Source organism: Schistocerca americana, chromosome 11, assembly GCF_021461395.2.
Source record: "Schistocerca americana isolate TAMUIC-IGC-003095 chromosome 11, iqSchAmer2.1, whole genome shotgun sequence".
NCBI lineage: Eukaryota > Metazoa > Arthropoda > Insecta > Orthoptera > Acrididae > Schistocerca > Schistocerca americana.
The window spans coordinates 157,711,097-157,725,862 of record NC_060129.1 but is presented as its reverse complement, the minus strand read 5'-3'; the positions used below and the strand labels follow the sequence as shown (position 1 = coordinate 157,725,862).

The window sequence follows — 14,766 nt, the reverse complement described above, 5'->3', positions numbered from 1 at the left end:
ACTGCTGCTGCCGCTAATAATCATAATATAATAAAGACATACTTCCTGAACTCTTCATATTCAAGTCAGGCAAAGTTGTCTATTTTGTCCCTTGTTTATAGCAAATTCGTCGATCACATCTTCACATTCTGGTTGCTGTGTTATGCCAGGGTTCACTGAGAGGATGGCAACACTCTCGACTCAACCCTGTGACATGGACGACCGCAAGTAACTGCCGAGTCTTTTGAGGAGTGAGAAAGAGAGCTCTGGGTGTTCACGCAACACTCTGCACAGAGGACTTGGGGAGCAGGTTTTAATTTTGTTGCTCTTCACGCACGCTTTAAAATGAATAACCTCATCACTCAGTTCTACCAAGTGACCTTTTCAATCCATTCGCTGTTTTCTAGCAAATTTCACTAATTCATTGTTGTCTCAATCAGAAAAATTACTTACGAACTCAATATTGCTTAGCACATCAATTTTTGCCAACTTTTACAAACTTTCCTCTTTCTTTGTTACCTTGCCTTTCAACAGTTTCAGGTACTGAGAACCAGTTACTCTTCCCTGACTATCAACTTATTAGTGAAACTGTTACACCTTGTAAGGTGGCAGAATAAATGGCCAGATTCACACCTCACAGAAGACCTTTACAAATAGCAATGAAAAGGTGAAGATGACACCTAACGTAAATCGGCAGTTATTAGAACATTTGCCTATCAATATGTAATGCAAAAACGGATGACAGCCAATCGACTGTAATTAACACACAATTCCTATACAATGTGTGTCATTGAGCGGAAGGTAGAACAGGGAACACGAGTCGAGTCGCTTTTAGTTTTGAAAAGCCAGCTCTACAATGGTGTAGTGAAGCTGCACTGCTGGAGTTACGCTGGAAACCACTTAAAGGGGTGGCAGGAAGGAGGGCAGCGACCCCGGAACAGGTGATTCAAGCCAGAGGCCTGCCTGTAGCGAGGCACGAGGCAGCTGCTCAAGGGCATAGAAGAAGCCTCAGAAAACTGCTTTTTGGAGTTCTAATGGGATACAAACAAAAGCAAGTGACACATTTTCGTCCAGCGAGTACAAGACATGGAAATGTCAATGTACTTTAGGCATCTAGAACGGGCACAAAACGTCCGATTGGCGGAAACACGCTAGGAAGGAGAAAAATACTAGTGTTTCGACGCAGTTTGATAGAAAGGACATTGTGATTGGTAGAAGGTTTTTGTACAAAATAAGAGGAAAGCTCCTATTGGTTGAAAAAAGCCGTGACGTGAAAAAGGAACCCAAGTGGAGGGATGCAGTTCTGCCATGAGTAGGACAAGAGAGAAATTTTTTGGGGGGACTGTTGTCTGATCTGGTGTCAAGTGCAGAACGGAGCACTTGACGCTCTGTACGATGCAGAGAAGAAATGTGTGTGGACGCTGCGTTCACAGTGGCTGCACTCCAGCTAAAGAATCAGCTGTGGCAACGTTTGTCTCCAACTGTGGAGAAACGAACCAGCCAAGTAGCGAGAACTGAGAGTGCACTATAATATGCATGCTGCTCCAACCATGTGCGTGTATATCGCCACATAATAAGACTAGGGCTGAGTGCATGTTTTCTCACATAACGAGAAACATAGGGAAGGTTTCTGCTGGAAAGTTCAGCAAAGGCCAGATTAGTTTTGTAGGAATTTCACTGTGAGAGGGCGGCCTTGCAGACAGCAGCACGTCGCAGCTTAAGGTAAATGCTGCGTGCAGAGGCGTAAACATTGTCGGTTCACCAGCTTGCGTCCACTGTAAACTCGAGCGGCTTTGGGTAATCTTGCGCTCAAATTTGTCACTTGACTAACCATCCATCGTAGACTTGATTGTCATCCTAAATAGTACCGAACTTTGAACTGGAATCGGACGATTTTCGTACTACTGACCAACATCATAATGTATGTGTAGGAGCAGTTTTGTAAAGAAACGTCAAATTAAACTTTCATATTATAGTGCTTGGGATTAAGGTAAAGATACTTCGAATTAAACTTCCATAATATTGTATTTAGGGTTAATGTGCTTTCAGAGAGTTAACATTTAACATTGTTGTGTGTAATCTTATATCACTTTTTGATGTTTGCAAGATGTGTTATGCATTACGCTGTTTTTATGTTGGCGAGTTAAAAACTGTGTGAAAAGCTGTAATTTTGGTGAGAAATATTGCGACATTAAACTTGTCATTTCCCCTCACACAGTTGTTCCCTTACAACCTGCCGAATTTCTTATAGGGCCCCCACGAGCACGCAGAAGTGTCGCTGCACGACCTGAACAGCCAATCTAGCTTGAAATTTTGTTTGAGAGGAGGATTTTAACATTCAGTCTAAGGGTTGGCATGTGGCCTTGTCTTCCATCCGTTCACCCTACCTGTATTTTAACTCATCCCCGCCCCCTCTGGTGCTGTGTATTAGATTTGGTATTCATCTTTTCAGCATTTGTGTTTCTCTTGCCTTTTGCTTTTAGGCTGCGGATTTTAGTGTGTGGCAGTGTCTGGCTCATCCATTTTTATTACTGCAGTCAGCCAGCCAAGGCCACCTGCTATATTGTTTTTAACACTTTTAACAGCTTTTCTACCTTTCTGTTAATGTTTCCAATTTTTGCTTGATATTTCGTTTCCGACTTCAGTGTGATTACTCACAGAGTCTTACACATTTTGTTCCTTCCCGGATTTCAAGCAATAATAGCTGTTCATTGCGTCATGGCAACTGCAGTGCCACTGTCAGCTCGTAAAGAACGACGACAGTGATAAGCGTCACAAAAACTGAATTGTACCGAGGATAGCAGAGCAATACTTGTATCAGGCCTCAGGAAAACTTAGAGGCTCTAGCCAGGTCTTGCTCTTGGCATTTTGCAGAACAGCCAGTGTGACCCTTAGGCTAAAATGTTTGGTGACACCCGATATACGGCATAGGCCCCTAATTTAGCTTTCATTTGTCGCGAATCTCTTGTGTAGCACTAAACTCCAAGCGACTGGAAAAAAGTGCATCCATATAACCAGAATAAAAAAACGAATCTGCAAAATTACAGATCAATGTTCTCAAAATTCGTCTGCTGTAGAATCCTTGAACATGTTATCAGTTCAAAGAAAATAAATTTCCTTTATTTAAGAGCTTCTGTGTGCAAATCAGCACAAATTCAGAAAGCATTGCATGTGTGAATCTCGCTTTGTTATTTGACATGATTATACTGCGAACTCTGGTTTAAGGGCAAAAGGTAGTCCATACTGCTAGATTTCCGGAAAGTATCTGCAGCTGTCGCACTGCAGCCAGTTAATGGAGATAGCAACAGAAAAGGTTCCCAGATATGTGAGTGGCTGAAAGTCTTCTTCAATAATAGAATCTAATATGCTGTCCTTGATGAAGAGCATTCATCAGTGTCAGGGGTATCGGCAGGGCGGTGTGAGAGGACCCCTGTGATCCTCCACACACATAAATGAGCTGGCATACAGGGTGGGCAGCAGTCTGCAGCTATTTGCTGATGATCCTGAGGTGCAGAAAGGTGGTGTTTTTGAGTGACTTAGCAATGTACAAGGTGACTTAGACGAAATTTCTTGTTTGTATAATGAATGAAAGCTACCTTTAAACGTAGAAATATGTAAGCTATGGCAGATGATTAGGAAAAACTACCCAGTAGTGCTCCACTACAGCATTAGAAGTGTGCTGTTTGACAGTCACGTCGATTAAATATCCTGGAGTAACGCTGCAAAGCGATATGAAATAGAACGAGCACGTAAGTAGGGTAGAAGGGAAGGCGTGTACTCAGTACATTTTAGGAATGTGTAAATAACCTGTAAAGTAGATGTCTATGGAACAGTAATGCGACTCATTCTTGGGTACTGCGTGAGTGTTGATCGTCACTGGGTCGGATTGAAGGAAGGGCATCAAAGAAATTGAGGCAGGCTTCTAACATTTGCTAGCAATAGGTTTGAAGAAAATGTTACAGAGCTGCTGTGGAAACTCAAATGTCAATCCCTGGGGGGAAGCTGTTGTTCTTTCAAGGAACACCATTGAGAATACGTAGAGAATTGGCTTTGGCAGCTGACAGCAGATCGATTCTGCTGCTACCAACGTACATTTAGCGTAAGAACCCAAAGATAAGATGCTAGGAATTAGGACTCATAAGGAGGCATATAGACACTTGTTTCACTGTCCATTATAATTATCCGGGCTGTTATGCCGTGGTCGATTGATGAATTCTGTGTCGATTCCCAACGTTTCATCTCCGACTGCGGGAGATATCTTCAATGGGGTCTGTAGCTCGATGCAAGGTCCAACACACACACTGGCTCGCTACTGACTGTAGTGGGTGTGTTGGACCTTCCATCGAGCTACTGACCCCCTTGAAGATGTCTCCCACAGTCGGAGACGAAACGTTGGGAATTGACACAGAATTCATCAACCGACCACGGCATAACAGCCCGGATAATTATAATGGACATGATATTTCCGGCCGTGAAAGTCTACATTTTAGTACTTGTTTCACTGTCGCTCTACTTGGGAGTGGAACAGGAAAGGTAATTACTAGCAGTTTCCTAAATACCTGGAGTGATTATGAGCTGTAGATTCGCCAGGTCTTGTTTGTATTGTTCCTGATCTCCATATTTAAAACCTTCATTGTTTTGTAACACTGTACTGCGACTAGAAATTGCAGAAATAGTGTCATCACCCCTTTCTGTCGACTTCTTGTAAGAAATACGGGTGTTTGTTATTGTATTGTTGAAGACACGTGGCTATCACCTATGGCTAGGGAAGGATGTCATGCAGTTGTGATTGACATGTAATAGGCGATATTTACCCGCTGCTGCTGAGCACAGATCACGTATGCCTAATACATGAATTTACGGTGCTGTGTAAGGGCAAATGGCTGTTCAGTGATGCCTTGTTTCAGAAACATTCGCAATGGCAGCCGCCAAGGAGGTGCAAGAGGCTGCTGCTACGGGTGCTGGGGAAGGGGCCACGGTGACTCTGGTGGCCGGGGACACGCGGCTGGAGGCGCACAGGGCCGTCCTGGCAGGCAGGAGCCCCGTGTTCGCCGCCATGCTCTGCCAGGACACGCCGGAGGCCAGCAGCAGTGTGGTCACAATCCCCGGCGTGGAGGGCCCGGTGCTGCACCAGCTGCTGGCCTACATGTACTCCCTCCGTGCTCCCGAGGTGCCCCGCATGGCCCCACAACTCCTGGCAGCTGCAGACAGGTACGGCGTGTGGGGGCTGAAGGTCCAGTGTGAGGAGCAGCTGGCCAGTCAGCTGTCAGCAGAGAACGCGGCGCGCACGGCGGTGCTGGCAGTGAGGCACTCCTGTCCCAGCCTCGCTGAGGTCGCTGTCGCCTTCATAAAAGCCAACTCGCTGGTGTTTGCCACAGCGGGTTGGGCCGATGCGGTCCTCAACCACCCTGATGAGGTGGTCAAAGTGAGTCAGTTGCTCGGTGGGCCACTAACAGAAACCAGGTAACTGCGACACAAGATGATCACCTGCATTTCCCATTGTTAAGTGTGAAACTCTGTCCCCATACCTGTGTGTGTGTGTGTGTGTTCAAGGCTATAATGTTTGCCACTGAGTTTGTATAGATGTCTCTGTCCTGTAAAATGCAGCTTCATTGATGCCTACAACAGCCATTTGCTGGTACCTCAGAATACTTTTGTTGCCTGGCAGATTGAAAGGGAATTCTTAAGGCTTTCGTCGCCACTTGTTGGCAAACTGCCTACTGGCTTATATCTCTGGTTCTTTGGCCGATGTTCGTCTGATGATTTTACTGACGTTTCGCCAGCACGAGTGGCTGACATTGTCAAAGCTTCACCACTGCCAGTGGTGAACTGGAGCCCACCTCGCTGCCACAGACGGGATGACTGGACGATCAATCATTACCAGGATGAAAGAACATAAGAGACGTTGCAGGTTGGGCCAGCTTGAGAAATCAGCCGCTTATTCAGAGAAGCTGTAGAAATATAAAAACACGTGAATGGCTTCAACAAGAAAGCGGAAAGCCTTAAGGTAAACGGATCCTGGATTCCTGTAATGCAGCGAACGACCGTCGCAGGTAGCAAGAGTACAACTGCACCGGAAATGACCGCGGAAAAGCCCTCAGACATTGGTGCAACAGATACATATGGTCTGTGGCTGTGAGCTCGGCTCCAGTTCATCACCGGCAATGGAGGGTGAAGCTTTGACAATGCCAGCCACTCATGCTGCCGTAACATCAGTAAAATCATCAGACAAACATCGGCCAAAGAACCAGCGACAGAAGCCAATAGGCAGTTTTGTCACATTCAGACATATCTCTAAATTTAACAGTGTTTACCAGCACATGTCATGAAATAGCCCAAGTTTTCGTAGCTTCAAACATTTTGACCTTTAAACAGTCCCTCGTTATTTGTTGTCACTGTTAAATTGCATGTGTACAAAACGTTGCCCTATAGCTTTCTGCATCAGGTATCTCAACAAAGGTACAAACCCTTTGTATACAGCATCAGTCATTTTGCTGTGGGCACAAAGATGCGTTGCTGAGCACATAAGCCGAAGCAGTGATGTGTCTAGTTTGGGGCCAAGATGAGCTGTGCCTCAGGCCTCATTCTGTGCACTGTGCAGGTCACTAAAATCCTGTTTGCATAAAGTAGAGTTTAAAGCGGTTCAGTGTGTCTTCTGCAACTGCTACTCACAGTAAAATACCTAGCAATAGTGTCACGCTGCGTAAACACAAGAAAAGATGAGGACTAAGTGTGTCACTCATAACCAACACCTGGTACAAAGTAGCCTACTGCAGCACAGATCATGTTGAGCAACAATATATTTACAGTTTTCGATTGATGATGTAGCTAATATAGACCTGAGGAAATCAGTTCGTGTAAAGTAGATACTCAGAGCAATTGCTATTCCCAACTCGGTGTTTACAATCTGAAAATAATTTTCTCAGCACAATCCTTTACTGTCTTTAGACGGTACAAGAAAACTTTTTAACTACATTTAAGGCACAGCAGATGAAACTGTTTCTCATTAATGGCTTGTATAGATGATTCGCAGAAAAGGTGAAGTGAGCGTCTGTGCACCCATGTGAGGTTGACCATTATGCATGCAACCTGTGACCAGCTCAGAGGATAAGAACCCAGGTCTAACGGCAGCTCTGGGTGCTCCCATACAGTTTGGAGTGTCCCCATATTGTTTCTCTCTGTTTAGCCATCATGCAGAGCACATGCAACACTCACTCCCACAGAAGGGGTTTAGTGGTCAACATGCTTTGCTTGCATCCTTGATGAAAAGGCGTCATATTTGTCTGCCTGTCTTTCAAGTTTTCTGTATCTTCACAAAACTCTCCAGTGACTACCACAGGATTTCATTCAGTTAGGGTGCTGCTGACGGCCTTGCCTACCCTACCCATTGCTGCTGCTGTACCTTCTCCGATAACCTGAACATTGAAGAGTCACTGATATTTAACTTCCATTTGTTCCACACCACTTAGTTATATATTCCCCTGAATTTCTGATAGCTAATAAAATTTTTGGCTAGACTTAAATATTTATGCAATACTTTGTGCTGTTTACTTACTAGAAATTTTCTCTTTTGGTTAAATTGGCTGCACTCCCTAGATCATTGATAATTAACTTCTAGCCCCTATTGTTAATTATTCAGCCTGATTCTCTCTTGTTTGGTTAGCATGACATGAAAATTCATGTTTGAAACACGAAATATATTAAAACTGCTCTACATTTTCTTTAAAGAAGCTGTTTTCGGAACACATCACTATCTAATCGCATTAATGTGACAACCTGTCAAAGGCCTGAATAAGCTCCTTTGGCAGCACAACGTATGTGGTAAGAGAGTCAATGAGTTTCTGGAAGGTACAGACAGGCCAGCTGCACTAGGCTTCTCAGTTTAGAATCCATGGCATGAACAGCACACTCGAGGTAGTCCCAAAGATCCTCGATTGGAGTGGTGAGGGGGAAAGGGGGGAATTGTAGGTAGGCTGGGAAATATGAAAAAGAAAATATGATGCCTGAATCTAGATTTAACGTGACCAGCGAACTGAAATGGAAAGAAGGATGGCATGTTAGAGGAATGTGATGATATCAACAGGATGAGGAAGTTGAGGAAAAGGTCAGCACTGAATAGCAACCCAGGAGTAATTTTGAAGAGTTCAGTGATTTATTTGTGTCATAATTAGCAAAACAATAGCAACAATAATTCGGGTTAGGAAGCCATTGTCACTCCCAGAAAACCAACTGACAGTAAGAGAGTATACAACAATAGTGAATAGGTATCTCTGGATGTAAAAAGAGAGAAACATCCAATAATCATTAGGTTGCTGTAATAGGGGAAGGTAAAAAGACATAGTTAAGAGACAATATAAGATTATTGGAAAGAATGAGAGAGGAGAAAGTTTCCTAGAATTCTGAATTAAATACCTACTGGTAACAATAAACACGATCTTAAAGAATCAAATCAGAAGAAAGTGGGAAAGGCCTCTTCTGCCTGAGCTCCTCAAGATATGGAGCACCTTGGTCACGCTGCTGCAGTTTTGCATAACAGCCTGTCCCAGCATTGACACACATACAGAGCAGAAACTGTAACCGTTATAGATTACTTTTCTGGCTGTTCCAAGAAATTTAGTGCTGATAGCACCACCTACGTTTATGTGAGATATGGGGGTGGGGGGAGGAACATGAGTTTCTTCACATGAGAGTAGCAATACTGCTCCCTGTAGTACCATGGCTGTATTCCCTGATGTATTCACATACTATTACCCTGTCCCTTCTTCTTGTCAGTTTCCCACATATGAGTATCCTCACCTATTTTGTAGAGAACTTCCACAGTTTCTTTCTTATCAGTTCACATCTTTCTATAGCCTCCCATTCTGAATGTGGTATTCTCTTTTCTTGCTTTTCTCGCAGCGCACGATTCATTTTCATTCACTACTCAGCTCCAGATGTACATTCTCAGATACTTCTTCTACAGATTAAGGCCTGTGTTTGGTATTTCTAGTCTTGTTTTCTAGGGAATGTCGTATTACCCTGCCGGAGCAACTTTCATTGTCCCTCATGTCTATGTTTGTTGCTAGTGTGGTCCTTAATTTTCATAACTTTGTTATCAATGTTGTTTATACTACTACCCAATACATTCATCTTTCTTTTGATTGTAAATCCTAATGCTGTATTCATTAGACTGTTCATTCCATTCAACCGCTCTGGTAATTCTTTCTCACTTTTGCTAATGATAACAATACCATCAGCGAATCCTATCATGAAATCCTTTCATTCTGAATTTTAATTCTATTCCTGAATCTCTTCAGTTGCAGCAGTGATACCTCGATTTTCGTTTTAAACGATAAGGGTGAACCATTTCTAGCATATTTTGAATTAGTTCCTCTTTCTTCCATTCCTATTTTTCCCTGTCGATTATTGTATATAACTACATGTTACCTGCATTTCCCCTATTTATTAAACTATTTTTAAGGATTTTATACGAGTTGCACCATTTTACACTGCCAAAGCTTCCTAAAGGTAGACTAATCCAATGAACATTCCTTTAATTTTGGTAAATATTGATTCCATTACCAAGTGCAAGTGCCTCTCTGAGACCTTTATCTTTCCTAAATCCAAACTTATCAGACTATAATAGATCTTAAACTTTCCCTATCATTCTACTGTATGTTGTTCTCGTCATAAATTTGGATGCATGAGTTGTCAAGCTGATTGTGTGGAACTCTTCACTTATTGGCCTTTTCCTGCTTCTATAGTATCTGCATGACATTTTTTTCTGAAGGTCTGCTTGTATGTCCCTTGTCATAGGTTGTGCAACCAACGTGAACAGTCGTATGGGTGTCACTTTCACCAAAAGTTATAGAAATTCCTAAGTAATATTATCCAACCAGATTGTCTTGTATGTGTGCAAGTATTCCAAAGCTTTTCTTAAGTTCTAATACTGAGTCCCCTATGTTTTGTTATTTGATGACCATTTTTTTCTTGGGTCATGTCATCTGATAGTTCCTTTCACTCATAGAGGTCTTCACTATACTGTTTCCAACCTTGCTCTGCTCTGCTTTTAACAACAGAATTCCTTTCTTACTCTTGATCTTGAATGCTCACACTTTTCCAGCAACCATTTTGCTTTGTTTTTCCAGAACTTCCTTTTTCATTGGTTCCTTAGTGACCTGTAATGCTGTAGGGAACAGTTCCAGAAATGACACACTATTTTAATGTTTTGTTTTTATTCAAAAATTTAATCATTTTTTATTATGTAAACACTTCAAAATCCAGGACGTCCACAAAAATTATTAGAAATCATTAAACATGAAACTACAATACTAAGAAAAATTAAGACAAGAAACTATGCTCATGTGTCATTTTTTACTTACAATAGGGACAAAAAGATAGTGCACAATTTTCAGAAAAAGTAAACACCCTAAGCCAAAACCTCTTGAGGGTTTAATACATATCAATGCATATGTTTCTAAGGTCTGAAAAAATTCATAACTGTACTTGGGATATCAGCATACTGTGAGCCCATACCTTACATCTAATATATTTAATGCACGATTCCCCTGGTCTTGAATGGAAGAAGATAGTGCAGTACATACAAACACAGTCATCATCTGCACTGAGATCTGAGTTATAGAGTTATCTGCTTAACTATATTCTTTTGCAAGCTTGTCGAAATATCTGTCAATCCTCAGTTAATTTTCACTGGTGCACTTTCTCTTCTAGAAGCTTGTTGTTGGTACAGCTACTCAGAAAGCCAGAAGAAACCAGAGTTATTTTACGTTTCTTTAATGCGCATTGTACTGCAGCACAAACTGGAAATACTTCATCAAATGGTGCCTTGAGTCATCTAGGGCTATCTTTTACAAGTCTCAAAGCTGTTTGTGGAAGTATTCCTCTTCAGATGGTGAAATATTCTGTAAAACATGTGAACATGCAGGAAAATTGGGATATTTGTTGTCACACTTAGGTGGATGTGAATTTTGGTCACTATGTACAGGCGAAGATTGTTTTCGTCCAAGCTGCCGGCCGAGCCCATTGCATACAGGGAGCATGCAGCACTGTGTGTCCCATGATCCAGAGAGGCGGCCGCCGTTTATGCCTTCTTCTCACTCTCCTTTGGCAACAGGATTGCTTGGATGTTGGGCAGGACAAAAGCCTCTGTGGTGATGTCAGAGGGCAGCTTGTTGCGCATCTTATTGTTGCAGATTGCAGGTCCAAGTGGTGCAGGGTGACATATGTCTTATTGTTGCAGGCTACGATTCCATTCAGCTCAAGCACTCAGCTGCTAGGTACTCAGTGATGGCGGCGAGGTACAATGGTGCCCAGGCACCCACAGGCTCTGCATACTTAGCCTTGCGCAAAAGAGGGTGGATTCTGCTGACTAGGAGCTGAAGCCCAGCCCTGCTTGAGTGGTACTTTCACTTTCCCTTGACTTAGCCTCCCTTTTTGCGTGTGGACATTTCAGCTAGCTAAGTGATGCAGGCGAACGAGAGGGCAGCAACAGTGTGACCTGGAGTGAGTCAAGCAACCTTAGGAAATCCACTCTTAGTATTAACCACACATGCTTCTATACCTTATGCAGTGGCAAAGAGCTAACGCATTTGGCACTGGGTGACGTTGGGTGTGTTTCTAGGAGGTTTGAAACTTTCGTTATAATGGGTCTTCCTGGGCCCAAAAATGCAAACGTGTATTGGCTGAAGTTGGCAATTACAGTGGGATAGTAGGCAAAATAGAGAAACTCCATTTTCATTGGCACATTTCAGCACTTGAACATGTTTGAGATTCCAGCAATCATCATCAGTGATAAACACTTTATTCTCTTTGCTTACCTTAATGAAACTAGAAAAATTTCTCCAGCCATTCATCCACTTTCTGGCCCTATTTCTAGAGTTCTTATAGGTACTCCATCAGTTAATTGCTCTTTCGGTTTTTTCAGGGGTAGAGTAAAGCTGGAGGTATAAAGTTAGCAGCAGAATTCATGCACGCTAATGTTGTAATGTGCAACCTCCTTTCAACAATTGTAAGTACCCCCACTTGTTTCTCCAGTCATTGCAAAAATTTTTTGCCTCATGTCCACACATGAAAGTACAGATAAATTCATGCTGGTGAAATTCCTTCTTTATTGAGGACATTCATATAGCGTGTAAAATCTGTTAACCTGAACTCTATTAAATACCATTGCATGAGCCAAAGTAGCAGCTTCCAGCTCCCTTAAAGATAAATCAGGATTGTGTGGCATAAATCCATTCAGTCAGTCAGTCAGTCAGTCCTTATTACATTTTTGAGAGATACTATTTTGTTTTGCGGCTTAGTAAGCTAGTTCCTTTGGGACACTATATCCTGCATAAACCCCTCATCAAATGTAGTCTGAAACCTCTGACCCTTCGTTTGTGGCATGCGTTCTGAAAGTCACCTGTGATACACCAAATTGTCTGGCTGCTCTCAATCAGCCGATTTCATTCTTGTTTACTATACTGATGGCCCTTTCCATGGCTTATTTATCCCATGACGGGCATGTAGTCTTTCGGACAAATATTTTAAGAAACTGCAAAAATTTGGTAGGAATTGGGATCCAAGCTCTTTTATGATATTAGTAGTGCTATTGCAATGTATTTGTAAATATTTTAAATGGTTTTATTACGTCAGTTGATCAGGCAAAAATGAGTCGTTTTGTCTTTACTCATGACATGTCATTTTATGGTATACATATAGACATAGATGAAGCGACTTAGTTGCTCTTTACCATAGCCTCGGATTCCAAACAACAGGGTCTATTCATTCACAGTCCCATGATGCTTTAACTTGATTTTGGTATCTCTGTGCACTCTGTGTTCTAAAATGAAGTAGCAACATTGCTACTATGTAGTAAATGTCACTGTTGTTCCCTGTAAACCAGTGGACACAATAGAGGTAGGCAGTAGAGCACAAGCACCACTACCACCACCACCACCAGCACAACCAGCACAACCATTGGTGGACCTAGTAAAGCACTATGGGGGTCAACACGATTTGCAGGCTGTTAAATATTGTAGACTTTTTCATGATTCACATTCTCTACCTCATTATTCAATAGGACAGGTTATGGAATGTTACATAAATTTTCAAAAAAACTTATTCATCGAGAGTACATGATGTATGTAAGAGTTCATTAATTTTTCATTCCATTTCATGGATTTATTTTAACTGGAACAGTCGTATTACCATTTTAGTGCGCATCTGATATTTTATCAGAACGGATCTGGGCATATGGAAGATGAATATTATGTTGATAAGTTGTAATAAATCTCTTTGCAGAATAAGAAAAGTACATATCATTTATTTGCTTTGTTTGTCCAGAAGTTGCCACATTTTAGTTACCAGCGCATGTCACACGTATTTTACAATATGTATTCTTTTCTAGGATGACTGTAGTGAACTTGTCAGATACAAGTGACACTTTGTGTCTGTGTGTCGGTGTTTCCCCGTTTTTTCAAATATGTTCATGTAGAAGACTGTACTCTGTTACAGGCTTCAGTTGTACACACACACACATACACACACACACACACACACACACACACAGACACACACACGATGGAGAAGTAGTAGATTAGGTGCCATTGTTACATGTAAAACGTTTCGATGAATTTCTTTTATGTGAAACAGAAGCTGGCGAAATTTGCTGATAAAGGCCACCAAATATACCAATAAGAGGTTTGAAGGATTTTGCTTTAACGTCAGGAAAGTCTTTAACATGTAAATGTCAATTGTTTTGTGTGTAATCTTTGATAGTTTCACTGAGAACTAGTGTAAGCTTCCTGAAGCATCTATTGTAGCGGATATAATGACTGCTAAGAAACAGCACCCCAAGTTGAAAGAAAATTAGTTACAGCAATCAGCGTGTCGGAATTTGACAGATGAAAATCTTGAGAGGTTGCATAAGCAAACTTTTAATGGATAGTGGTTGAAGACAGAACCACTATACCTTAATATACGAGTTTCGTATCATAGAAGGGGAATATAGTAGGGTCGTTGTTGGACATATGTATACATTTTTGGTTGTATGTTTTCTTTATTAAGTGTATGTTTTCAGGAAGGTGTGAGAATTTTTATGTTTTGTGCAGGAGCCTTCCTGGAAAGAAGATTAGCCGAGGACTGATCCAGGCAGCTAAGGGGGGGGCGGTGGAGGAGCTCAGGGTGCTTCTTGCGACAGGGGCGAAAGTGGGGGCGAGGGACGAGGACATGTGAACTGCTCTGCACTGGGCAGCTGAGAGGGGACAACTGGAAGCAGTAACATGTCTGTTGGAAGGTGGAGCAGAGGTGGATGTCGGGGACAGCAGGCAGAACACGCCGCTGCACTGGGCTGCACTGTGCAGCAAGATGCGGCCACACAAAGGTGGCGGCCGTGCTGCTCGATGCAGGAGCTGACACTGAGGCCAGGGACGCACACGGGCACGAACCCTGTGTCATCGCCAGGCAGAACGGCAAGCAGCAACTCGTGGAGATGCTATCGTGAAGGATTCAGTTCAACAAACATCTCTGCAATAATGCTGAAATGACTCTCTGCATCTGTCTGATATTGTTCTAAATAAAGAATGCAAAGGTGAATACTGCAGTCCATCATTTGTACTCACCTTTAAGTAGGACTCAAATACAGTGGTCTCATTATCAGAGACTTCGTATTCTGTGGTGTGCGAGGCAATTGGGGTTAAGCAGCCATTCATGCAAGGTGCCTGCCACACAGACTTGACACACAAATGATTAGACAAGCAATTCTATACAGCACAATCTTACAACTGTTATAATGATAATTGTTCATGG

The 14,766-nt window shown here is 42.3% G+C and overlaps 1 protein-coding gene across 1 annotated transcript; it reads left to right on the top strand.

Annotated features, from left to right (window-relative positions):
• Positions 1-4,828: 4,828 nt before the first annotated feature.
• On the top strand, positions 4,829-14,193 carry LOC124553424 (speckle-type POZ protein-like). The gene is made up of 2 exons (XM_047127287.1): positions 4,829-5,442; positions 14,070-14,193. Exons 1-2 carry the CDS (start codon positions 4,898-4,900, stop codon positions 14,191-14,193), a joined length of 669 nt encoding a protein of 222 aa, XP_046983243.1. The 5' UTR covers positions 4,829-4,897.
• The last annotated feature ends 573 nt before the right edge of the window (positions 14,194-14,766 follow it).

Coding starts and splice junctions, on each gene's coding strand:
- LOC124553424 (XM_047127287.1), top strand. CDS start 4,898: ATGGCAGCCGCCAAGGAGGTGCAAGAGGCTGCTGCTACGGGTGCTGGG. Junction 5,443..14,069: donor GGGCCACTAACAGAAACCAG/GTAACTGCGACA, acceptor TGTTTTGTGCAG/GAGCCTTCCTGGAAAGAAGA.